Source organism: Topomyia yanbarensis, chromosome 1, assembly GCF_030247195.1.
Source record: "Topomyia yanbarensis strain Yona2022 chromosome 1, ASM3024719v1, whole genome shotgun sequence".
NCBI lineage: Eukaryota > Metazoa > Arthropoda > Insecta > Diptera > Culicidae > Topomyia > Topomyia yanbarensis.
Genome location: NC_080670.1, coordinates 166595335 through 166622615, shown reverse-complemented (window position 1 = coordinate 166622615; position 27281 = coordinate 166595335). Strand labels below are relative to the sequence as shown.

Sequence of the window (27281 nt, the reverse complement as noted above, 5' to 3'; positions counted from 1 at the left end):
CTCAGCACGAGATTTAAAGCATTTACTTTATGAAAAGTTTAGTATTTTCTTAATAATGTCGTCATTTAACACTATAACAAAACTTATCATCACCTCCACTAGAGTCGCCTAATATTTACGTTTTACTATGAATGGTAACCGACTGCAAACGGTGGCAATTCAAACTGAGAAACATTTTCGAAATATCTATTATTGGGTTTTTATGGCTAAAATGGGGTAGGTTGACGGAAAATATGCAAATTATGAAGATTTTGGTAAGTGTTTTTATCCTCCACGCGGTAAGCGATATTTTAACCTCCACGCTCTTCTCTCGCTCGAGACATCCATATACAACAATCTCTCCCTGCATGAAAGGTAACCTTTCTCATTCCGTCTAACGTGCGCGCGTATGGTGCAAATCAAATGCGTTTCTCGTTGGTATGCGGAGTTACCCGATTTTTCTTTGATAGTTAAATGACGCTTTTATTCCCCTATGGGCCCCACTAACAGTTCAGATTGTTCTACTCGTATTGCTGTATGGTCAAGCCGCACTAAATAGAAACGATACGGCATGACTCGATCTTAACATGCTTGTCATCGAGCTAAACTATTGAACAATACATTGAAGAAAAGTGTTATATTCGACATGTTGACGAATGACATACACTTTACACCATGATGTACCAATACAGTCGTGATTCGCTGGTTGACATGAGATTTTGACGTTCAGGTGCTTTTTAGTTGGACAATGGTCCAGCTAGCGGAGGTCCAACTAAAAGCGGTCCAGTTAAAAAGTGTCTAACCAATGAATCACGAATGTAATAAAACGAATTCGAACATCGCAAAGTCATTTAGTATGGAATCGATTCTGTCGATTGTGGATCGACCCACGACGTTTTAGATCTTGGCGTGACAATCATGGCAGCGTCGCACATGCCTGATCGTCAACTTACTGATTTTCACACATTACATTACTTTACATAGTGTGTTCTTTTACTATCGCTTGCTGACATTCGAAAAATCGACTTAATTTTTTTCGAACAAGCAAATTTTTAGTCGGAAAAGCACCTACCGTAACTATCTTAGAAACTTCGCGAAATACTTTTCCTTCCAATTTAATTAGCTAACAAAAACTACTATTAACTAAAACTTAGTTTTTCTAGCGAGAACAAGCAGATCAGAAAATTTTGTGATTGATTTTTTCGCTTTTGCACACTTCCTTCCGCTACGTACTTTCTCGGCAAACTCTAAATCCTGACATCCGAAGTTTTCATCAGAAGCTAGAGCTTCTTGGTTGCGTTAAATTGACTCTTTTTTGGATTAGTCGAATCATATTTAGAAAAATCTCGAACTCTTTGTGCGGGGTTGGAAATTAAACACAGATGAGCTCCACCAAAGAAAAAATGCAAAATTTAGCAAAAAAAAATCGCTCTAAAATTAGGGCGAATCTGCCACTTTTTGGTTATACTCACAAAAACGTGACGCTCGATGTGACCCATCTACAGACCGATGTCCTGAATACTTAGGTGGTACACATTAATACTACGTGCAGCACTCGTCGAGAAGAGATTAAAATTTTCACTGAATTTAGTTTTGTCAGACAGAAAAGGGGCAACGATATTGGCAAGTCGTCCTCGTTTTTAATCTTTTTTATCGCTGGTTAGAAAAAAAAAAAAGCGTTGTGTACTTTCTCGCGTCGCGTTTTTGTGAGTATAGATTAAGTCAATACCTTTGCAAACCGCAAAAATAACTGTTTTGGCTATTAAGTATGTGCAAATAAAATATGGTTCAAATACACATAAAAACCGATGGATAAGTTTCTGTTACTTTCTATTAGCTTTTTGGTAATGGATTTGCAATTACGCATTCATAATAAACTATGGAATGACAAACTTCGGTACCAATACATGTATGTGCATTTCAATACGTAGCGAATCGATATGGAAATATTCAAACGTTCTGAATTATCATTCCTAATTTCCAAAACCATCTGTTTATTCCACCACACTAGAAACGTGCGTCCGGGAAAAAAGCAACTATTCATCACTGAGACAAGGTGTCCTTTTTCACACAGACTTCTCCAATACACGGGAGCAAAGACATGACGAATGGAACCCATCATCCGCATAGAACAGGAGCGGTTCCGTATTTACATATTTGCTCATTTTACTCCTCAGCTCTAAACCAAGACACGCAGTGCGGGCATCGAATTTAAGGTTAATTTATATTTCCCTACACAAAGAATCCGGTTGCGACGGTTGGTCATTCTAGACGACGACGCCATCTCGTTGAGATGGCGGGGGGAGGCGAAGAAAATCTAATCCTGTATAGCAGCGAGTCCTCAAGAATGTCATGGGTGTCTTCTTAACCTCTCCACTATTCATTAGAGAAGAATTATTAAATTCCTTGATGCTTTCTTCTGAGTGAGCCATCGCCATCGTCGTCGTAGGTTTCCACCGGAGAAGAATACAAATTATTCCGGTGTTTGCTCCAATCCATCACAGCTCTTCTTGGGGTTCCAGTAAACCCGACATTTTGGAAAATTGTCTTGGCTCCCAAACAGATGCTGATACATACACCTGCAAGTAGCGACTAATCCGCACTACCAAGCCCAAACAACCGTGAAGGAGAAAATAATTAAAATTGAAATTATCTCCCACCATGCCCTCACAGGTCATCCGATCCGGACCGGAAAATACAAGTGCAAATCGGAGAGGAAAAAAAAGACCGTCCCCAACACACAACCAGCTACTTATTACTCATTGTCTAATTGCCGCGAAGAAGTTGTTCATTTTCTTCCACTTTCTTATGCCGAAGGGAAAAAATCCCCCCAAAAAACGGAGAAAGCGCAATGCGCTTTTCATGGTAGGCACCACCAGCTTCCATCAGACAAGAACTCCGTGAACCAAAAAAAAAAGTTTTAATTCCCGGAAATTAAAATTAAGAACGCTTCGCAGGAGGCCAGTAGCTGAACGAAAAAAAAACACAAACGAAGCTACTGTTTACAATTTATAATCCCTTGTTGAGTGCCGCGGGGAAAGTCAGGCAGATTTAAATGAGATGCTGGACCAGAACGCGAAAAAAAAAAACAAATATAAAAGGGGCGCGATTTTAAAGAGGAACATCGTAATGGAAGGAATAATGAGAGTGATAATCCTTGTTGGAATCTGTGAAACCATAAATTTAGATGAAACTTTTTTTTCCCTAAAAATAAAATCTATCTCCCCAGCGTGCGGTATCTTTTCGCTTGAATCGAGATAACCCTTTCGTGAATCTTAAACATTTAATTTAGGGACGCTAGCTAAATGTAGCAGAACCTCCGATGCATGCAATGTAGAAAGTACACTTACACTTACCCCTGCCACTACGACCGACGAAGCGCAAATCGTTGAACTTGGCCACCTGGTTCTTCATGATGGCCGTACTATTGCGCAGCTCCCCGCAGAAATTATCATCGTTGCCGGCCATCACCGTGACCATCGTACCGTCGCCGACGTCACCCAGCGCAACCACTTTGAAGGCCATCGGTAAGGTTTTGTTCGAACGCCAGTGCTGCGGCAGTACGGTGCAAACCTGTGAATGGAAGGAAAAGGAATCTTGGTATATTCGTTGTACTGGGATACAAATTGTATTGACAGTATCACTGATCCTGAAAATTTCAAAGACAACATTCCACCAAGACGAAGTTTTCCCATGGCATTTTTTCATTTTTTTCCGAGTAGCTTATTCATTAGCTAATACGCGAAAATAATTCAGACTGTGAAACTTCAAGCAAGTTGAAAACGATCACATTTTCATCACCACCAGTACAATCACGATTGTTGCCACCACGCCCAACAAACCAGTCTCCAATTCTGATTAAGTTTTTAATTATTCCAACTTTTAACCCCAATCTATGGTATCCACAAACGAGACCCGAGCTCGGTTCGGTTTCATGGCTAGACATGACCGTTGAAACTTCACCCGAACAGAACGAGCGGACGCAAGAAACTTACGCACATACACCCCACATACAAAGAAACACCGACCCACCCATTGTGGAATGGAAAACGACACTATCAAATGGCAGCAAATTCAAGCAGGCTCCAAAACATAATATCTCTGCAAGATGCGACACTTGGTGGTGGTGTGAAATTGTGTAGTTTTTCGAGCAAATCCGACCGGGTCCCTATAGAGGACGGACAGGCAAGCAGTAATGGCGGTGGTGGCAGAACAAAGGACACCCAACGATGAAATGTTTTATTGATTTTCCTCGGTTTCTGATTCACTCTCGGCTAACGTCGCTGGTTCAGATGCTTTACATAGTAACTTCTAAACACCCGAATAGAGAAACGTTTGCTAGGCAATTCAAGATAAAGGATTGTGTCGATTATACTGAAAAAAGATAACCAAAAACAACGATTAGAGGAGCATCTTTTCGCCCATGCACGCATCGATGCCCTCGCGGGACACCTAGCCGAAGGTTTATCGTGGTGCAGTCAAAAACAAATTAACAAAACCAACGGATTCGATATCTGTCATATTTTAAAAATGGCGAGACCGTACTATCAAATTTAAATGAAGTTAAATTATTTTTTTAATCATTTATTTGACGTATGGTGACCAATAGACTGGTTCAATGTTTGACTATTAGCTCCACCAGGCTCCATTGACTCCTCTTATGCTCTTTAGTAATTAGGTCATTAAATGAGAAAAAAAAATTTATTACATATATCGATAAAGCTGATTTTCGTGATTTCAACAATTTTTTTTTTTCAACTCAGGAAGCGTGAAATTCAAATGTAAATTTAAAATAAAGAAATATGTTGACAGTCTTCATTTGACACTATCAGAATCATTTGACATATCGAATTTCACGACAAGTGAAAGTGCCGTGTCAGAAAAAATGAATACATGTTTTCTCGGTTTTCCCGCAGGGTTATTTTTATTTGACATAAACTTTATTCAATGTATATAGTTTTTTTTTCATTTTGGGTGTTGTCTTGATAGGCCAGATGAAAACCGCAGTTTTACTATGAATGGTTGTCTATGTTTACATAAGATTCATTTTAAAAAACAAAAAAATCGTTTTTACGCATTACAACGAATAAAAAACACATCATCAACCAATCAGTGAGAACAGTATATATTTCTAAAGGTATTCTTCTAGTGAACATACATATTCGTGAAACATTGTAAGTAGGTGAAAATTCGCTGAGAAAAGTTATTAACTAAAGAAGTAGCATGACTTCAAAACAAGTGGATTTTATCATTAATCATGGCAGCCCTGTTCGGATAGCTGCATCTGGCATACGCGAGTGGTGGGTGGCAAGAAAAGAGATTATAACTACTAGAGGTCGCATATCGCTGTTAACACTGAAAATTTATCGTCTCGCTCTTACATATTCTAGACCCATTAGTTTGACACATATTGCCCCGGGTATACACCTGTCAAAGTAATAGGATACAATGGGCTAGAGCGAGACCCCATGTTTCAGTCCGTGAATCCATGGAGACAGTAGCGCTTTGCTCCCTCTAGTAGTTATAATCTCTTTTGTGGCAAGTATGGTTTACACTACAGACGTCTGTCAATAAAAATGCGGGCGAACATGGTCAGGCGATTTAAAAAGTTTGACGTTTGACTCAACTCGCCTGTGCTAATTGCCCCTAGGAACAAATGCAATTTTCTGGCGGCTGAAATGGACTTGGTTGTTTTTTGCGTTTTTCAAACTTGGCGGTTCATATTTGGCTTAAGCTTAAAATTGTTTTTTGAACAATTGGTGTGTTCTCACTTGTATTTTGTTTGTCTAGTGCACTTCATTTAGCCAACGAATGTAGAAAATTGTGGAATCGTGTGTAAGTATAGTAGAACAAGATCTCTGACCTAAAGTCTTAATGAACGTCAGATTGTGATAAGTTTTGGTGTGCAATACCAATTTCACCTTTGATTCTTCCTATATGTTGGTGGTGATTACCTAGTATACTGGTAAGTATATGTGAGTAGATAATGAATCCGAAAATAAGTATTATTTTTAACTTTCATATTAGGCAATTAAGGGCGATTAAATGGCGCGTTCCGTGGCCGATTTGGGAGCGATTTAAGGGCGGGTTGGGCGGCAAAAAAATGACGGCGGCAAATCGCCCAAATGTTGCATTTGAAATAGCCCCCTAATTGCCAGCAATTTTCTGGCAAATTTAAGGGCAATTAGTGCCCTTTTTGACTGGGACACTTTACACACAGACTAGCGAACCCGGTCAAAAAAAAAAATGCGGACAAACATGGTCAGGCGATTTAAACAGTTTGACGTTTAACTCAACTCGCCTGTGCTTATTGCTCCTAGAAACAAATGCAATTTGCGAATGCGATTTAAAGGCAATTTCAACACTTAGACAAATTTTCTGGCGGCTGAAAAGGACTTGGTTGTTTTTGCGTTTTTCAAACATGGCGGTTCATGTTTGGCTTTGTAATTTTCATATTAGGCAATTAAGGGCGATTAAATGGCGCGTTCCCTGGGCGATTTAGGGGCGTTTTAAGGACGGGTAGAGCGGCTAAAAAATGACGGTGGCAAATCTCCCAAATGTTGCATTTGAAATAGCCCCTTAATTGCCAGCAATTTGCTGACAAATTGAAAGGCAATCAGCGCATCCGAGTTGGCAAATAGCCCCCCGTTAGCCAGCAACATGCCCTTTTGACTGGGAAGTGTCAAAAATTGCAGCCAAACGAGCATGAGGGTTTTGAGAGTTTTCCATCCGCTAAATACAGGATGACCGAGTTTTCCAACATCCTGTTATGCGCGTGTGTGTATGTGTTTGTACATACGAAAAAAAGCTTGGTGATCGAATTCTCATTAAAAAGCTATGCTTGCCAGGCCTTAGAACTGTTTTACTGCCGAAAACCTGGGGAGAAGACACTATCGATTAAGAGGTGATGCGATGATTGGACTGTCCTGGCTTTTTTAGTCGCTTAATATGGTCACCCAGTGCGTATATTTAACGGAGTCAAGGGTCTTTCAACTATTTACAAAAACTAAAGCAAACACGCAATATCAACTTTTCGCATGCAATTTGCTAGTAGGTGTCGGCTAATAGGATTATTTTCTGCAGTGATGGGGCAGTGTCGCTTGATTTGTATTTGTGAGCATATAAATTCATGACAGATTGTCTTAATGAATAAAAAAAACTTAAAAGCTAATTATATAAAGCGTGAAGATCGTTTGATTCGCCTCCTAGATTATCATTTTCCTCTATCGCCGCTGCTGTGATCTTGAAGGTCACGGTTGATTGTTTTGATTTTTTCTTCGATTTGGTTACTTCAGTAGCGAAATCGCCCTTCTTATTCTATACTCCGTTTACTGCGGTACTGCGTAATGCTATAGGTATAAGCTTCACTATTCGTTATTGATTGGTTTACAGTTTATGGCTCTAACCTTTAACGCCCATGGATAAATTTTCCCTGTTTTTACGTTGCGTCTTCATGGTTCGGTTTTCGCTTTTTAAGCCGTACAAATTTAAAAAAACGCGTTTTTGGCTACTTTTAACAAAATTTGTAACTCATTTCGTTTGAACAAATTATTGAGGAAAAAATTGAAGAAGGCTATTTCTAACCACCAGAGACAATGGTCACGAAATTCAGTGTGCTTTATGCTTTTGCTCGAGCCAGTGCGAAGCGAACGACAAAAATAGTTACTTTTATATTGTGTACCTTGTCTGAAAAACAAAAGCAACTGTTACTATAATTCTTGCTGAAGTAATCTGTCGAGATGACTGAGTAGCAGAAGCAAGAAGTGGTGCTCTGGCCAAATACGGTGATTATAAAATTATTGATTGCCTGCATAGGACCGAACATTCATAATTTGGAACATTTCGTGAAGGTGTAAATGGAGTTTGGCCGTTCCGAATTGAGTTCTACCATGTCATACATTCAGAGCCCATAGTTCTCAACAAATTAGCCCAGATGAAACCATTCATTTCGAACAACTTAAAACACATGGTTGTGTGTAACAATGTTATAATTAAGATCCTCCTATATATGGATGATGAGAAAATCAATATTCCGCTTCAAGATCGGACACCGCTTGCTTGTAGATTCATGTCACGTTGGGGAGAAAAGGAATCCATTCCGAAGGGCACTTGTAGGAACTATTTCCCGGTATTTCAAATAGTGTTTATGTGGTGAGAATGTCGATGGGCCGATCCAATTCCTCCTGCCTGACTCTGCAGTATAAAACAAAATGCGATAGTACCGTTACACAGAGAATATTTTACACATATCAAGGTCAAATTAATAGTACGATTTCTATGAAAAAACGGTACATTACGGTCTATCCTGCTTAGAAACCGCTGACTATAAACAATTGCAAAATTTGTGGCAGCTGCCAAGCTAATATTGACAACGGCAAAAGCTGCATCAAAATCAACGTAACTCAAAATCAACGACCAGTACCATCATTGAGAAAGTTCACACTCGTAAGGGCAAGAAGCAAGCAAGAAATCAGATATTCGCTAACTACGATGACGACACGGAAATGTACAATAGCAAGATAGAAATGAACCAACCCCCCCCCCCCCCCTATCCGCAAGACGCAGCAGGCGATGAAAAAATATTTCCTCGCCCCATAAACTGGTTCCCACGTGCAATGACTGAGCACTTGCGCGAGATCTTCCGGACAACCACTAAATCTCGTTTTATTGTTTTTATTGTGTACATAATAGAACCCACGGCTCCGTTTATCATTTAAATGATAAGTTTTTGAATTGCGCGCAATGTTGAATTTCTTTATTAGGCCAGAGCACACTGTGCATTAGACTGCCCAGAAAAATAATGAATTTTTGAAAACTCAATCGGCCCACACCTGATTCGATTACTAGTCCCACCAGAAGTACTTGCACCAAATTTGAAGCAAATCGGACAAGTCTAGCTACCGGACCAACGTGCCTGAAGTTTGTATGGGATTTTTCGACAATTTACATGGAGAAAACCCACTAACTCACATTTTTACCGCTAGATGACACTGTATGCATCGTATTATCAGTGTAAGTAAAAATAAGAAAGACAATTAAATTGTCTACAACTTTGTCGAAGACTGCTTGTCAATCCGGCTTTGTTAAAAGAAGTTATTGAACTTTTAACGAAGTGATGTCGGAGTCAGTTTTCTATGGGGCCTAGTTGTGCATGGTTGTGTATCAGTACTCGATTCCCACAAACTATACATTTTTGTGAAATAACCGTCAGATTAAGCTCAATCATCAGACCATCCCATCACCCGCATTCCCTTCATCCATCCCGCATATCAAAGTGAGCAGAGGGTGTTTCCGACGCATCCTCTTGCCTGATACTAATTATTCTCCACCGCTGTATTCTAAAAGTAAACATCAAGATAACACTGACCTTTAAGCTTTATTAGCTTAAAGTATAATCTACTATTGGTTCAAGTGTGTCAAGGATTAAATGCGGCCCTTCAGATTCGTAGCAGTCGCGCGGTTATATATTTTATTTTATTTAGTCTGACAAGAAATAGTCTTAATGAATAGAAATCTTAAAATGGTCAAATTATAAAATTATTTTCAATGCTTCAATGCATCTAAAATGTGAAGCATTAAATCTAGCACTATATCGATATACAGAACATAGACATCGTGCTAAAGAGCTTTCGAAGATAAATGCTATGAAGCTTTTATAGAAAACTCTAAGTGCTAATATATAATTTTCTTATTATGCTTTGAGGCACCGAACAATAACAAATATTCCTATGCGTTCTAACAGTCACCTAAACTCGTATGCCTTTATGTAATAAATGGTGAGTGTGTTTATAAAATCCATCTTCCACTGCCCGGCAGTGCTTTTATGGAAGAAATTTGTCTACATCTATTCATTAATAATTTTTGTATTATCCATAGATGTACACATGTTTAGCCCGGGAGATGAAAGGCGTTAGCTCTACTGTACACCCGAATAGAAATGTACAGTAACAAAACCAAGATTTTCACTGTGACAGTACAGTAATTTTACAATAATTTACAGTAAGTTTTAGTGCTATGCTACAATACAAAAACAATAAACTTTAACGTTTTTACAGTAAATTTCAATGTAAAATAGACTTTTACAGTGAAAAAGGGGGGTGGTTATGTATCTTAACATTAAAAAAATCAATTTTTCTCCATACATTTTTTTCTCGAAAACAGTAAAATTTAATGTGAATGCACTGTATCAGCTTTTTGATGAACAGTGAAATTTATTGTTACATGAAATTTTATTGTAAATCTACTGTGAGAACTTGGCATCGAACAATGTTGAAACAGTAATAACTATAATATTTATTGTTTTATGATTGTTTGTAGGGTAAATGCTATTGTAAAATTCTATCCGGGCATCCAACGGTCCATGTCAAGAATGCCTGGTCATACACCTTCATTCTGAGGCCGTCTTCATATACAATAAGCCCCGGGCGAATACATCTACTTACCAATTGGATATGTGCAACATATTCGCACTTCCAGAATAAAAATAATATTTTCGATTTTGGCACGTATTTACAATAAGGTAAAATATATAAACATTGAAGTACAACGATCTCACCAGCATGTTGTTCTGAATTTGTTAATTAATGGCATTTATGCGAAGAATTCTCCTCCATCCACAATCAGTGAAATCGTTGCATCAACTAGCCCAGTTCAGATGGCGCTGTGAATGCTAAGTGGGCGTATTTTTTGGTGGCTTGATTCGCGCAAATACATTTGTATGTGACGATAAAATCACTACGTCAAATTACACTACTCTCGCGATATTTTTGCCTACTAGCACATAACACAACAGTAGAAGCGACCTACTGAACGATTAACTTCGATTTCCTGTTAAATATACTATATATCACTGCAAAATGTTGAAAACTATTGAACGAATACAAAATCACTTCCGAGTGATTCGGCAGTGCTGCCACTTTTCTCTATGCCTTCATGTAATAAGCTAAGAGAAGAGACGACAACAGGCTTCTTGCTCTTCTTAATTTTATCTACCAGGCCCTGTCGTAATTCCAAAGATATCAAGCATACATCGTTGCCAGATTCCATTTGCATGTTTTTCACAATTGCTGAAAATAATTATACCTGGAATATCGACCCTCTGTCGAGAATTCACAACACTAGCTGCATTTAAAAATTGAATTTTATGTTTATTCGTGTCTCTCTTAACAATACACGTAGTTATATCGTCATACAGGGTATTTATTCAATTTGCATGAAATGTTCATGGGTATGAAAAGTAGCCAAAATAAATTCAGCAGCACTGTTTTTCATCCCGGTTGAAAATATTATGAACGCTCTTGACTGGCAAAACGACCAATCAGAAGCTGGTTCAATATTGAGGTTAGGACTGGATCAAATTGGCTACGCGATTGTCTTCTCTTCTCTTAGGTAATAAGTGGTGATGCAATAAACGTAAAATCAAAATGCAAATTCTGCATCATTGTTCGAAAAAAACAATTGCAAATATAATCATCCACAATGGACGTTTGCGTAATTTCAACAAAACATCTAGGTAGAGTTTGGATTAAACCAAGTATACAAGCAAATCTTCTCACAGATCAGTGATCAAACTCGTATACCAAAGTGAGACGAGCTTTTCGACTGCAGATCGAACCCCATTTCTATAGGCACTAAATCGTCAATTTAACCAGATGGCACGTCAAACGAAAGAAGATAGACCTTTTTACATTGTTCTGGGTGTGAATTTAAAAACTTGCGCCAAAAATGACTTAATTTGGACATGATTTGGAGGTGTCCCCAATAAAAAATCGCGTTTTTACTATGTTTCCGTAGGGAGATCACTTATACTCAGATTTAATAAGCCTTACATGCCCACATATCATCAAAGGTTGTTCCTTAGACATATCTTAACATTTTTTAACAGGTGAATATAGTTCTAATCGCAATAGAAAATTTGTTAATTGGATTTTTTATAGAAATGTATATCAAAACTAAGAAATAATACCACTAATTATCCTAGGTTCAGTAGTTTTGCCGCAAATACTGCATGTTGTGTTTTCCTGCGTTATCCTAGTGTGTCAAGACCAATCAAACGACAACGATCCGGGTACGGTGGTATTTCCAAAATCTTCCGCCAGGGTGGGTCTCTTAGTGCGAGTCAAATAAAGACTTTCTGCACGCGTTCATTCCTGAGCTTCCACACAAGATGATGAGGAATCCAAATCGGGCATGCATTTTTGAGTAATGGGCATTCCGGCGAACAATATAACGTCTTCAAACCATAAGGATCCTCCCGACCGATTTTGGAAATAAAACCGAGCTGTCAAGTTGCTTTTGAGATCGGATGATCGATGCGGTTTGAACGTTAGCTTTGCATCTAACAAGGCGCCGAGGTCGCCAACGACATTTGTCCATCGATTTTGTAGTCGTAAGCTATCGGATTAATTATGCGGTGGAAAGTGATCACGTGACAGTTTGAAATGCTGAGTATGAACCAGTTCTGTCGACACCAGCCAACGAATATATACAAAAGCTCTTGAAGACGGGCACAGCAGAGTGGACTACTAGGTACAGCTTCAAATCATCTTAACATCCAATACCAAGCAACTAAGCAGCATCATTGAAGAACAGCACAATTAGCAGCGGTCTCATGTTGCTACCTACCCAAAACTACATGGACTCTGTCACACAAGTAAGAACATAGCCAGTCAAAGTGAATGAGATAAGAGAGGTTAGAATGCATCAAATTTTAGTCAAACTAGTTTATGAAAGGTTCCTAATACACAAAGTTTCGTTAAAATCAAGCTGGACTGGACATGGCCAATCGTTGTTCTAGTCTGCTTGTGTACTGTGCGAGGAAAATATATCATATTTGAAAATCATAAAATACAAAAAATTCAACACAAATTTACAATCATACCACATGTGGTGATCCTGTGCGCACCAGTTCCCCGGGATGATCCGCCAGCAGACCGTCAATGGTACGTTCGGCCAACGTTTCGGCCGTTAGCTGTTGGTGTTTACCGTTTCCACCGTTCCCGTCGGGGGTGCCGCTCACGTTTGTAGCACCGTCGTGTGCACCAGGCACACTACCACCACCGTTCAGTTCCATCGTGGTGGGATTCGTTGTGGAGCTAACCTCCGAAGCGGCAAGATGCATTTTGTTGCGAGTTTAAGGTGTCTCACTTCACTCACCAAATCGACACCTCACTGGATTCACACATGCGTTCACCAATCTAACTGCTTTAGTACATGTTCAGCTGGGAAACACTTTACGAGCTGGAACTGAATAATCTGAAGCACTTCCTACATAACGTGCTAAAAGAATGGGGTAAAACATTTAATATTTGCAAACTTACAGATGTGGATAAATGTGCTTTTTATGAAATTCATAAATGATAAAAAGTACTACAAACTGCCATTACTGATAACTGACGTCCAAGTAACTTTCTCAATCTGTATAAGAAATATAACTGTCGCTTTGAAATGTTCGGCCAGTAAACTTCCAGCCAGGGTGGCCATACCTACCAATTTATCGGTAGTCCTACCAATTTTCGACTTCCCTACCGATTCACAGACGAACAGGGGGGAAACAGACGAACAGGGGAAAACTACCGATATTCCTACCGAAAACTACCGATTTTTATTGATTTTGAGCACAGCCTACACTAACTTTCATTTTTGAATTGGATCTACACTGAAAAAAATCCAAACGTTAATTCTATTTGCTTCAAACCGCTTAAAATTCATATGAAGAAGAAATGCTATTGTTATCACGCGCACACATACTTTCTATGTGTCAACTGTATAAACTATGTATGCACACACATAAGTTATATGTGCATATTATTATAGAATGGGGTTTTATGTGCCTAATAGTTATGAAATGTGAATGTAAGATTAATATTTCTTATAAATACACACATTAGGATTATGTGCCAGCAAATAGTGTCTATATGCCTCCTTTAATTGCAAAAATCTATGTGTAAAATCAATAGGCATAACGTTTACTTTTTTTTGAGTGTATATCAACACTACGTTTTTGGGACAAAAACACGGCCTACCGATAACTACCGATAAAATTTTGGTGAGTTTACCGATATTAATGTGGTTTTTGTTTGAAGCGAAACTGAGTCAGTTCCTAACCCCAACTGCTGTCAAAATGTATTAACTGACAGCGGTTGTGGTTAGAACCTGACTCAGTTTCAGGTTCAAGCGAAATCGCCATAAGAAATTCTATCTGGCCACCCTGCTTCCAGCAATCGGTATACGGACATTGCGTGCAAAATTGGGTACAATGGTTATTCACGTTTGCGAACTTGAGTGCGATGGTGATTTGATTCGAATATTTACACAAGTATTTTGGAATATTTGTTCCAATTTATGTGTAAAAAAGCCGATCTCACCAATTTATTAAAAGTTGCCTCCTTTTTTCCAACAATTAATAATTTGCCCACCGTTTTGTTTCAAATGATTGTTCATGTCACAGAAACTATATTTCGTCATCAAAATTGTAACCCACTTTGGTGGCTTGCATGACTGGGTAAATATTTGGGGCTCTAGCAAATTAATGAACTTCTGTGGTGGTGAGCGCATATTGGAAAACAAAAACGCACGAATATACCATTGCCGCAGCAAGCAAACTGCAACAGTTTTCCCGCACATACCTACCACCTCCAAGCCTAAGCGGTTGTTGTACCGCCCACTAATCCATCCAGCGCGGTTGGCTTCTGCAGTAAACCGAAAATCTATTGTTTTAACATGATTTTCAATCTAATCGCATTTTTGCGCTATTTGACCGGGTAGTAAAGTCAAACCGTCGATTTTTCATCATCAACATCGTGATCATCAGCCAACTCGACAGCAGCCTCGGCATCATTCAAAAACGTTATCGGCGGGCAGGCAGGCAGGCAGCCTATACAATGGACAAAGCTTCCTGACACGAGCGGGGTTAGGATGTGACCGCACCAATGCACACACACACCGAATTTGGTGCAGGATGCATGCATTTTAAATAAATTAATTTTGTAATAACCTCCACCGCACATTTGCGCTAAGCTCGAGCGACCGAATGGCTGCCAACCCTTTCTAAATGGTAGGTACTCTAGTTTTTAGATGCTGGTAAACCGATTGATCATACTGCATGATGCGCTCTTCGTGCGGGGGGACAGGTTGTCAATAATGCGAAATGAGCTTTAGAAAAAAAAACGTCAGCAGCGACATCAATTTAGAATAACCACTAAACGCAAGTTGATTTAATGTCCCTTTTATTGGAGTACAAAAAGTTGCTTTGTGCTTATCCCTCTGGAAATCGCGCAAATAATTCGCTGAAAAAGAAGCCCCGGGCGATAAAAAACACTCTGTTTACTGCCCGCGCTAAAATACATGTCAGTCCAGTAAGTAAATTTTGATCTTAGGGACCATTTACAAATAACGTAACGCAAAATTTACTAAAATTGACTTCCTCTTCGTCACTTTATCTAAAAGCTGAACTACATGATTACCAAGTGTTCGAGCAATTGTACAGCTATTTTTCATAATAGTCTATTAACCCCTTCATACCTTTTGATTGAGACTAGATTTGTTCACAAAAACAAGTAAGGCTAATAAATGTGACTATTGCCTTTCATTTGAATATTAATAGTTACAAGAATCAGCTCTAGAACTTAAGTTATTGTAATTAGTCTGATTGGATTCCGATGGGACAGTGCTGCCAGGAACAGTTTACGTTGGCAACTACTGTGTAGTGCACCCTTCCGCATGGTTATGTCGGCCAATAATTCCTCCGATTCAATGGAGATCGATTCGAGCTCTTCCCCAAGTGACCACCACCCCAAGTGATTACCATCCAGTAAAACAAAGCGTTCAATATCATTACATTTGGGTGTATCCGGTATGACTAATGTTCGACCGGGGCAGTTAAAGTAATCACCCATAATGGACTGACAAACGTGTTGGGGTTTTCGAAGGTTTCATCTGATTGAACAGTGGAAAAACTCCCCTGAAACAACGACAGTCGTAACAATGTTCAGCAAAAATCGTTGAGAAGACAACTTTTATTCAATCAGCCAGTTCGGGTGACTTTCGCCGGGTCAGCTTTGCCAAACTATGCCATTTTGAGCGGGTTCGTCTACTTGTTCGCCGCTGGTTAAGAAGTCCCAGCGTTGTAAACAATTGTGCAGCTGTGAGCTGTGATCATGAGGATAGTTCTTGCAGTTGGGATGCTGAAAAATATATCTACTGTGGGGAGACTCCGAATGAGCTCTGACATGTCCCACGAACAGATCGTGCGAAGAAAACTGATGTGTCCCCTTAAGACACGCTCCAAGCGCTCTTTTACATAAATGCTAAAGAGAGCAGCGCCACAAACAACGTCTAACTTCTAGGATTCCCTGCTGAATGTAGAGTACTACTCTGGCGACCCCGTTGAAGGTAAATATTCTATTTTATCTATGTGTTTTCGGAGCAGGAAAATAATTTCCTCCTTCCACAATTTCAATGGCTAATGGCACAAGGTTGTAAGGATTCTACCTTTTCGTATCATCTCACGCAAAATTTGGGTCGAAAGAATTAAAAAAATCGAATCATACCAAAACATTCTCCGTAGGAAGAGTAAAAACTCTTTGCAGGCTTGATTCTCGACGCAGCGAATCCTGCTCAGACGATGCAAATACATGGTATGTACGTCAGAAAAATTCTGAACATACGCGACGTTACAACGTTCAAACCTCAAATGAAAAGCTTGATGAAAGAAAAAACGCGGTTACTGATACCGGTTCGTCGACGGATTAACAATAGAAACATCGGGTGTTGCTACGGCTCTCGCTGGTACAGAGGGTTATATTTGACTTCTCAGTCATTAAAATATATCGAAACGTGCTTTGAATATCCAAAAGTTTCTACTGTTGGTTTCGACATTCTTCATCGAACCAAGTTTTAGTGTTACTAGTTCTCATCAGCTTTACAGTACATTTTGTGGGACCTTACGCTCGATTAGGTGTTTACTCGGGAACACAAATTGTGTTTTCGTTTTCTAAAGGTAGCGTCAATCCGGTGCTAGTTTAGTCCTGGCACTAATTTAATGTCGAATTCTGATGAGACGAAACTGGAACGCACATTCCATAGCTAATTACGATTATGTCCATCAAATTTCATTATATCAATCATTACAAAGCTTGTACCTTTTGCCGATAATTTGTATTCTGTGCTCTTGTATTTTGTTGTACATTTGTCTGACATAAGCTACAAGGAGACAGTCTCTACTGGTACACTTATTTACTGTACGCTGTACATTTTTTGTGAATTATTCTATCGATGGTTGACGTTATAAATCAATGGAAAAGGCCCCAAATATACCGAAACGTTGGATAAACCCAAAATAGTGTTTTGTAATATGTTGAAGACTGCATAGACAAACGCATAACGTCGGAAAAACTCAACGTAATAAACGAATTCGGTATCCAAAAATCTATTTAAAATGACTATTTGCATGAAAAACAATAACAACTTCCAATGTGAATTAGAAATATTTCCAGGAAATAAGTATTTCGTTCGAATTCTTAGATTGCATATCCACCAAAAAAGTTTTGACACGTGATAAACTGGCCTCATAGCTACACAGCGATGCCACATGTTTTTTTGAAATGTCTGTAGAAGAATAACTAAAATGTCTGTAAAAGTCTGTAGGTGGTTGTGTAAATCCTAGTAACACTAAAATGTTACTTTAAAAATAGATTGAAAGTAGAATTCTATTGTGAATGAATCACTCGTATTCGAAAACAGTTATTCTAGTGCAATTTTACTAAACATTATTACCCTTTTAAAAGTCTGTAGATCTCTGGCTACGTCTGTAGAAGACATCAAAAGTCTGTAAAATGCAGACATGTCTGTAAATCTGGCATCGCTGTAGCTACATACCATTGTCCGAGGATGAGAGTGCCTTGGTCAAGAAAGAAACATAATGGAGTAGGGCGAGTTGAACGTATATTCACCATTTGAGTTTATTTGTCCAGGCTAAAGAGACTAGAATAACAAAAAGACGCCATCTTAATTCAGTGAAAACAATTCAACTAGCAACCAAGCTACGGGTCACAAGTAACACTGCAAATGTGTAAGCCTCACAAAACTTGTTTGTTGTTATTCCGTTTGTTTCTTTTAGCCAAAATAAAAATCTACTGCAACTTCTGGAATCTGAGTTTCTCGACCCACTAAAACATGGTTTTATCTGGAATAGAATTTCGCAGCAGCAGAACCACATTAGAACAAAAACAATTGCGATTTTTTCGATTGCAAGCGGATCCACAGCAAAAAGAGGCGTGGTTGAAGTCTTGTCTTGTCTTGTTCCTGTCTTGTTAAATGGTAAGAAACAAAAGAGCTTTGCTTTGTTTTGCTGATTCAGAACAATAACGAAACGACTTTCATTTTACACGTTTGCATCATTTGATATTCGTAACTCAAGACGGATACAGGTGCGCACATTTTTTTCTGTGTGTGAGTACGGTTGTTATTTTTCTTTGATAAAGCCGAAAAAACAAGAGGATAAGAAGAAGAAAAGCACAAACAAATGACGTAGTGGGCCTTTCTGTTGCCATAAGTTTTCTTTCGGTTCGGTCATAGTTAATTTAATCGGTTTTTTTTCGTAGTAAAAAGTGTTCCTAAGTGTTCTAATAGGTAGATTCGAGGTGAAGCTCGGCCTTTTCTCACTTTTCACCGTGCGCCAAAGAATCAGGATGCTCGTTCGTTCACTTCAAGGGCCCCGGCCGCCATGCTCAATTTTGCAAGTATTAAACTAATACTCTCAAAAGTGTCAAATGTTCCCACCTTTCTCTCCATCTTGTTCGCAACCCTCATGCTGAATTTCGTCCTCCCATCAAACCATGCCATTTTCTCGTTACCGCTTCTAAACAGAATGGTATTGTAACAAATTTGGTTTGAGGATGTAGCTTTTAACTTAACAAACATTTAGCAATTGTAATAGATTGGATAACAATACTTCCTTACACACAATGCCACATAATGCTAAACATTTACGATTGACAACTCTCTTGTTCGTTTGGAATGACATTGATAGTTAAATTGGAATTCCAAACGAAACATGGCGTCTTTTTGTAATTCTAGTCTCTTTAGTGCAGGCCAGAAAGAAATTCGTACTTTATAATGTTCTTAAAGTTATTTTCGTAAACGATGCGCTCTGCTGATTTCTTAAATTTGTCAAGTCGTACGGTTTTCGTCTCTATTACTTCACTTCGGGGCTACTTTATTAATGTCAGTAGATGTCCAACTTTATTGACGAATGGGAGAATATTGCTACGTCAGAAGTCTATTACTGAAGTAGTTTTGATCCATACAAAGTTGGCGAAATTTGAAAACCATTTTTATGACGATTTTTACCGTTGTTCATTTGAGTCATCATTCAATTTTTTAAGTTAAATTTTCCTAGCTGAACTGAAAAATGTTGTGTTAGCCACTAGCTCAAAGCGGAAGTGCAAGTGGAGAGTATTTGATTGACTATGCCATACGACCAGAGTTGCCAGTATTTTTCAAAGAAAACCTGGCAGTTCAACTAAAAATTTCTAGCAAAATCTGTCACTTCACTGCAATCTCAGTCATTGAAATTTTATCTACACTTTAGTCTTCATGGAACGTGCATCAATTGATTTTTGTTAAATTTGAAATATATAACCCAAATTTGTGTGTAACAGTTTCTACAATTTATACATCTAGCAGTATGAGAGTTTGTCTTCTTGTCTGAATGCTGGAAAAAATTCTGGTGGTGCCAAATAAATCTGGCATAATGGCATCCCTGCATATGACCTTGTATTACAATTGGCCTGATATTACTCGATGATAATCTACGAAAAACAAGTAACAATCTGCCAGTATAACCGACTTATATATATATATATATATATATATATATATATATATATATATATATATATATATATATATATATATATATATATATATATATATATATATATATATATATATATATATATATATATATATATATATATATATATATATATATATATATATATATATATATATATATATATATATATATATATATATATATATATATATATATATATATATATATATACTTATATGTCTTACATACCATTCAAAGAGTACTAAAACTTATCCCGAAGAGTATATTTTTACAAAATTCGTGTACTAGCTTTAAGACGACGTGGTTCAGAATACTAGGCGCTTAAATTGCTCGGTTTAGTATTGTTCTGAACTTAACGAATACAAACAGTACATTGTTTCCGATGAGACGGCACCGGTGCTTGAGTGGTAAGTGTGACCGCCACTCACCCCAGTTGGTCTGGGTTCAATCCCCAGGTCGAGGTCGTTGAGATTTTTCTGAGGTAAAAAAATCTGTGGTCACGCCTTCCTTCGGAAGGGAAGTGAAGCCGTTATTCCCCGGTCCATGAGTTGATAGTCCAGATAGTGGAGTCACCTCTCTGGCGTCGGTATTCATAGCGGAAATAGGCCAACGGAAAATAAGAAAACAAATGTTACCAATGAGATGAAACTCGACCAGGGATGGAATGCACATCAGAGCAAATAAAGAGAAGATTTAAAACGCTCTTTGCACTTTTAATGCGAACCGCCGCTCTTCTCTTTTACATTAAACCTCTTCACTCCGATGTGCGCTGCTCTCAAATGTACATTCTACTCCTTGGCTCCACACATAAAAGAGTAGAAATAAAGAAGCTCTTTAGTGTGCATCTTGGTCCCACGCGCACGGAAGGAGTGAAGGCAAACAAAAAACATGTTAAAAACGTTCTTCCGATCAAACTTTATCTGAATTGTAGTTCGATTTGCCTTTCTCCTAGTTTGCCAGTGAGAGGAGGCACAAAAAATGGCTCTTGAAGGTGACTCTTTGTGTGAAATTTTATATCTCGTGATGCACAGATCTTTCTCATTTATCGTTTTCAAGTTTCTCTTTGTGCAGGTGATCTACACATAGCAGTGTGCAGTAAATAACAAGCGTGAGCTCGACAAAGTCGACTTTCAACTGCGGAAACGTCAAATTCTCCCTTTCAATCAACGTTCCACTTGCCTAACAGATGACCAAATATTGAGTCGTTTTCTTTGCTACAAAAATGTTAATAGCGGTTCTTTGTTTGTTTTTTTTTGTTTGTCACTCGCCAATCACAAATGTTGGTAATAAACTGTGAGCTGTGTTCGGCCTGTTACGGATTGACCGGAATTTCTCTTTAAAGAGTATTTTGACAGGTGGCTTTTACGCCGTAATCATATGTTTGTCGAGAAATTCTTGTTATCACGGTAAAAAAAACTTTACCCATTTTATGTATTCAAATCGCCCATTTTCGGAAGTTATTCAAGCTGTCAAAAATGGGTATTTTTTTGTTTCTAACAATGAGTACTTTTTATCCATTTCACAACTACTCGATTAGGTAATGTCAATGGGTATATTGATCTTAACAATGGGTGAAAACTCCTTAAGAATTATTTCAAGCAAGTTAACCTGCTAACAAAAGGATCGTAGCGGAACCTGCAAATTATCGGCCTGCATCGAAGTCCGGGGTGGAAACGGAATATTTCGGCAATGCTCCAAAAACAACGGCTGTTTAGACTACTGAGGATGTTGCAAATATGAACTAGTTCGGCATTTTTAGAACAGCCAAAAGATCCAGCCATCAAAAATATATCCAGTTGGCGGTTTTATTTTGGAGTTTTGGAATAGGATCTCTATCTAGATTCCTATACTTTTGTAAGGAGACAATAATGTGAAATGAGTGTTATTTTATGTTTTTTTTTTTAAATTCAGAAACAATTCTATTGACAGTATTTTTTACGCATTTTGTTGTAACAATTCTGCGAAAAATAATGGGTAAACTATGCCCAGGTCGACGTACTCATTTATGGGTATAAACTCTTTACCCATTTAATGGGTTATTCCACTTTTATTGAAAATGCGTAGTTTTCTACGCATTAATGGGTACTTTAATTTATCAGTGTAGGGTAGATTCTTTGCAACAGGTTGTAGGTGATATTTTGAGCACTCGTTAAATGCGACCAGCCCAGTAAAATTTATAAAGCACATCTAAAAAATAGTAACACTTAACTGGTTGACATTTGACTAGGGTAGATATTCCTTTATTTATCTCATTAGTCGGGCTGTCACACTATTTTGCTTATAATTTGGCTTACAGTGATTAGATTACGCTAAAATAGGTATCAGCATCCTTGATTCGTTTCTAAGAAGCAGCGACATAAAAAATCTGGTTCGCAAAATGTAAAATACTCGTGTTTGAGCGGAACAAAAACTCGAATACTACGCACTCTTATTCATCCTACCATTTGATCTTCTTTATTAGAAAAAGTTTGCTTGAAATTGATTTAACAAAAACTGAACATCAAAATGACTCGAATCTATAAATATAGGCGGTTCATTTCACTGCTAGAGCTGGTATTCAAGAATATAAAGAACCTACGGAGTATTCCACGCAAAATTTACCACCCCATTTTTCACTAATTTTTTTTTTCAATTTAGCTGTCAAAAATATTCGACACGTATTTTTTATTTTAACATAGTAGGCGAAATTTTGGAGATACTTTGTCTTTCATTTGCGAAGTAAAAACAATATTGTTGTATTCGCTGTCTAATTCACGACTGATAAGCCGAAAAATACCCTTTACAAATAAGCTCGATAGTCAAGAGACATTTTCAATTGCGAAAAAATACTTTTTTTCAAAACATGGCTTTTTTCCAGTCGCCAGTACTGTACTAACTAAAGAAGATACAAAAAAATTGTCAAGACATGAAATGTGCGCCTTTTCCTCAGCTTTCGAATGAAGTATATTATTATTACTTAATAGTATTGTTAATTTAATAAAAAATATTAAAAATATGCATGTTTTGACTACTTCATTCAATAAAAAGGAAAGAAGTCTTGTTCAAGTCCGAGAAAAAAATATTTGATTATACAATCAAATAATTTTTTCTCGGACTTGAACATGACTTTTTTTTCTTTTCTATTTATTGAATGAAGTAGTCAAAACATTTTTCTCAACTCCATTAAAAATTTCGAGTGGGCTTTTGAATATTTCCGGAGTCATGAATTTTTCAAGCGCGTCTGGCGCACGAGAAGTCTATCACCACGATCTTCGCCCACACACTCCAAAGTAAGTGGGGATATTTCGTGCGTACCAGGCGCAATTTAAATATTCAAAAACCCACTCCAAAATTTTAATCGTCTCAAGGAATTTTTTGACTAATTTTTACAATGCATTTTATTGAATAAACAATACCACAGACTAACAGACACTATGAGGGAATTCCCTCAAAAAACATCGATCCGACAATTTTCCCAGAACACTAGCTCCACCTTTTATTCACAGTCCCAAACACTCATTTACTGGTGGGTTACCCCTCAGGTTTGGGAACAATTTTTCACTAGTGGTCTATCCCTCATATGCTTGTTCATATGTCAGTGGCGCCATAATTTCAAATGTGGCCACAGTCCCAACTACAAATATTTTTAAAATGACCGTTAAAGCGGGCGAAGCTTTGTTTTTGAGTGTTATGTCTGTTAGTCTGTGACAATACTCTTAAGCTTTGATACACTTCTTTCAAAAACTAGGAAAAAAGGCGCAAGTTTCAATGTATTTTTTGCAAATTGAAGACAAAATATCTCCAAAATTTTTGCCTATTATATTGACATATAAAATGCGTGTGGAATATTTTTGACAGGCAACCGAAAATAAAATTAGTGATAAAATGGGGCTATTGCTATAGTGTTCCAAACAGATGATTGATTTGCATTTATTTCCAAACAACATCAACAGTTCAGAGGATATTGTAACTATCCAATAAAATAATATTATCACGTAAGCCATACCCATATTCCATTCGTTGCTAACAAGGCGGCTGCAAGACAATTTTCTTAGGGTGTTTGAAATACTTATATCACGATCCTACGAATGATGCTAAAAAAAATGTCTTTTGTAGCCACGAATGACACATAGGTGTGGCTTATGCGACAATTAGTTTTTGTTTCCAAATGCTGTAAGATGCGCTAAATCGTCTAAACCAAGACAGTATATGTTTCATTCCACAATTCACACCGCCACTGAGTACAACTTCAAATCACGACATGTGATGCTCTGAACAGACTGGATCGTTCCCTACGGTTACGAATGATGATTATAGACTCACATTAACACTACAAAATGACTTCAATGCCATCTACCATAAGCACGTAAAACGTAGCATTCGAATTAACAGTGTAAAATGTATTCTGCTTCACTCTGATTGTGTATCTGACATCCACTCATCTGTCGTGATAAAATTAATTAGAATGCACCTTCCTTAACATCACCAGTGAAGGAAGCTAGTATAATTTTATATCTATTCTAAGTTCGGGGCCCCCAAAATCCCGTTGCGTCTGACCCAAATCCGACGGTACTGACCACTAACCTCGACAAACGTCCCTAAATAACCTATTATTTTAAATCTGCCGAAATTTATGGGTGAAAAAAATGAAAGTCCTAATAATTAATTCTCTGGAATTCAGGAAAAATTCTATGATCAATCTCAATAAATCAATATTTTAAAACCATCAATTTTGGTCGAATTCAATAGGTCAAAAAGGTAACAAAATCTGAGGCAAAGCCGTGGGCAGACAGAACCTGGTTCTCACTTACACGATTTTTTTTTCGTTGATTGCACGTTATTTTTTAACCTTTCATGCCTAACTTTTTTTTCTAACGCATATATGGTCCCAAAACTATTTTTTCCTCAGAACTGTCGGTGTCAAGAAACACGAAAAAAAACATGTTTTCGTCAAGATAGGTTCTTCCCTTACAGTGCCAAAAGCTGGTCATTTTTTACCTTCCGATGTTCAGTAAATTTCTTCTAAAACTTTTACATTGAGAAGGTATTTCTTTTATCGAATACCTAAATTGCTAGGTTTATTCAGTTTTCATTATTATTTTAAGGTAATGTATTTAAAAATTTAATTTTTCATCGTTAACCCATTCATGTCCATGTTGTTTGTGGACAACAACGTTTTTAAACAGCTATAACTTTTGATTGAGGCGAGATTTGCTCACAAAAACAAGTAAGGCTCATTAATGTGATTATTGCCTTTAATTTGAGTATTAACAGTTACAAGGATCAACTCTAGAACTGAAGTTATTGCAATTGGTCTGATTGGATTCCGATGGAGCAGTGCTGCCAGGGATAGTTTACGTTGGCGACGGAAAATGATTTTTTCATATATCTTCGTTATGGTGCAATATTATTGAAAACTGATAAAACTTATCAATTTAGACTGTAGTTGGCTACGGTTTCCACGTAATTGGACTATTTTAATTATTCTAGGAGAATTGTATTGAGCATTAGAAGGTAAAAATTGCCCAGCTTCTAGCACTGCCATGGAAGCACCTATCTTTATGAAATCACATTAATGAGCCGTGTTTAAAATATAGAAAGGTAACCCTAGAAACATTTGAGGTTTTATGACACTCTTGGAGCCCCTCTTGTCACTTAGATTGCACTTGTAGTGTGCTATAAAACTTCAATTGTTATTTGGGAATAGTCGCAGTGTTTAACCTTACTTGTTTTTGTTAACGAATCTTGCCTAAGCTAGAAATTACAGCTGTTCGAAAACATTGTTGTTTATAAACAATGTTTGGCATGACACGTTTTTCAAGAAGAATCAAGTATCCTTGAATGAGGGCTCGAGTCTCCACAAATATGATCAATTTCCCATTCTTTTTTTTTTAATTTTTAAAGAATGCTGTCCAATTTAACATATCGATGTAATTTCCCTACGAGATGATCATTTTGTATAAACTATCTAAAACTTTGGAAAAAGTTAGGAGTTCGATTGTAAAATAAATAATCAAGTTTCCTTAGTATTCCTACTATTGAAGCTATGTATAGACAGTAAGTACTTTCAGTTATACCACTTGCGAACGTTTTGTTCCCCAGAAAATTCCAAAACAACTTTTTGTTCTTCTCATGTCGGAATATACATGATCAAAAGTATGATGCTAGAATAATCTCGATAGATGAAAATCACTATAATTTTACAATTTTTACTAAGCAAAAAATTGGATAAATGAGACAAACATAAAAAATTATTGCAAAATGTAGCACAACTATCCGCATCCGTTCTGTCTCGATCAAGCACAGTTTTCAATTTGTGGCCAGTTGCTGTTAAACGCATAATCCTCTAGCAACTTGCCACTACTAACGCACTCACGTTCAATATTTGCACTTATTTTCACTACCAATGACTGTATTTCACAATAATCCACCGACTTCGAACAACGGTCACTAACGTTTTTTTAACACTTTAACAATCCTCGAAAACACGAACGACAACGAAAATGATCGAACACTAAACCACGCGCCCAGCGACGGAAAATGTCCAACCAATTCGAACGCGTCCACGGTAAAAGTTTGCAAGATGTCCAGCCTTGCGACGGCGGTTCGCGGGCTTGCTCGGTTAACTGGCTGCCACCGTTGCGGTGTACGATCGCGGTAACTGTGCGCCGACGATGATGATGATGAGTGAGATACCGAAACACGCAACCAAAGCCTTGTGGCCTCTCCTGGCGCCGTTTTCGTTGGAATATCGAGATGTGGTGGTCTGGTGTGTGGTTGTATCGTGGTTCTCCACCAGCAGCGCGGCGGGAATGGGTGGAATAAAAATTCAACGGAAACGGGAGGACGGTAGCGACGAGCGCGAGAGAGAGTACGCGAGGAAGAAAAAAATAAACAACCGACGAACTTCAACCCACTCCCACCCGGCACCGGCACTCCGAACGCACACACGTGTTCCGCAAGCTCCGCAAGTATAGCAGCATCCTGGCCGGGCGGTTGTTGTGTCCTGTGAACTCGCTCAAAACCGAAGAGCTGTGGTAATGCGATTGCGACTATCGCCCCGACCGCCAGTCAGTGGGGTACGGCAAAGAACGCGAGCGAAGGCGATGGTTGTCAGGCCACAGAAAGAATAAAATCACCGAGAGACCGAGAAGAAATGTCGAAGAAAATAAAAATCCGTTCCAAGACGGCCACTGCTTACTCTCGCTCTCGCGGCGATGTTATCATCGCGCGCCAGGAATCAGGACTACCACGACGCAACCATACCCACAGCCGACCGTATTCTGCGGTAGTGGTGGTAATTCACTCTCTTGCTCTTATTCATCTTACCACTGTTGTACATAAAAATATGCCCTTTTTTCTTCGCTCATTTTTATGCTATCACACTCTGTAAACGACCCCATTCTACTGGCATGCCAAAACCACCCACCGCCATCCAACCAACCATCGCTGGTCGAGAACAAGG

The 27281-nt window shown here is 38.2% G+C and overlaps 1 protein-coding gene across 4 annotated transcripts in view; it reads right to left on the bottom strand.

Annotated features, from left to right (window-relative positions):
• Positions 1 to 27019, bottom strand: part of LOC131680480 (segmentation protein Runt) — a 167214-nt gene extending 140195 nt beyond the window's left edge. The window contains exons 1-3 of one of the 4 annotated variants that reach the window (XM_058961191.1): positions 26193 to 27019; positions 12860 to 13257; positions 3330 to 3552 (exon numbers count right to left, since the gene is read on the bottom strand). In XM_058961191.1, coding sequence (XP_058817174.1) covers positions 3330 to 3552; positions 12860 to 13099 — 463 coding nt within the window. In that variant the 5' untranslated portion in view covers positions 13100 to 13257; positions 26193 to 27019. Of the gene's footprint in view, positions 1 to 3329; positions 3553 to 10534; positions 10709 to 12859; positions 13258 to 25881; positions 25962 to 26192 lie in introns of those variants that run through there. The other 3 variants (XM_058961199.1, XM_058961194.1, XM_058961206.1) reach the window with 3 other exon arrangements.
• Between the last annotated feature and the right edge of the window lie 262 nt (positions 27020 to 27281).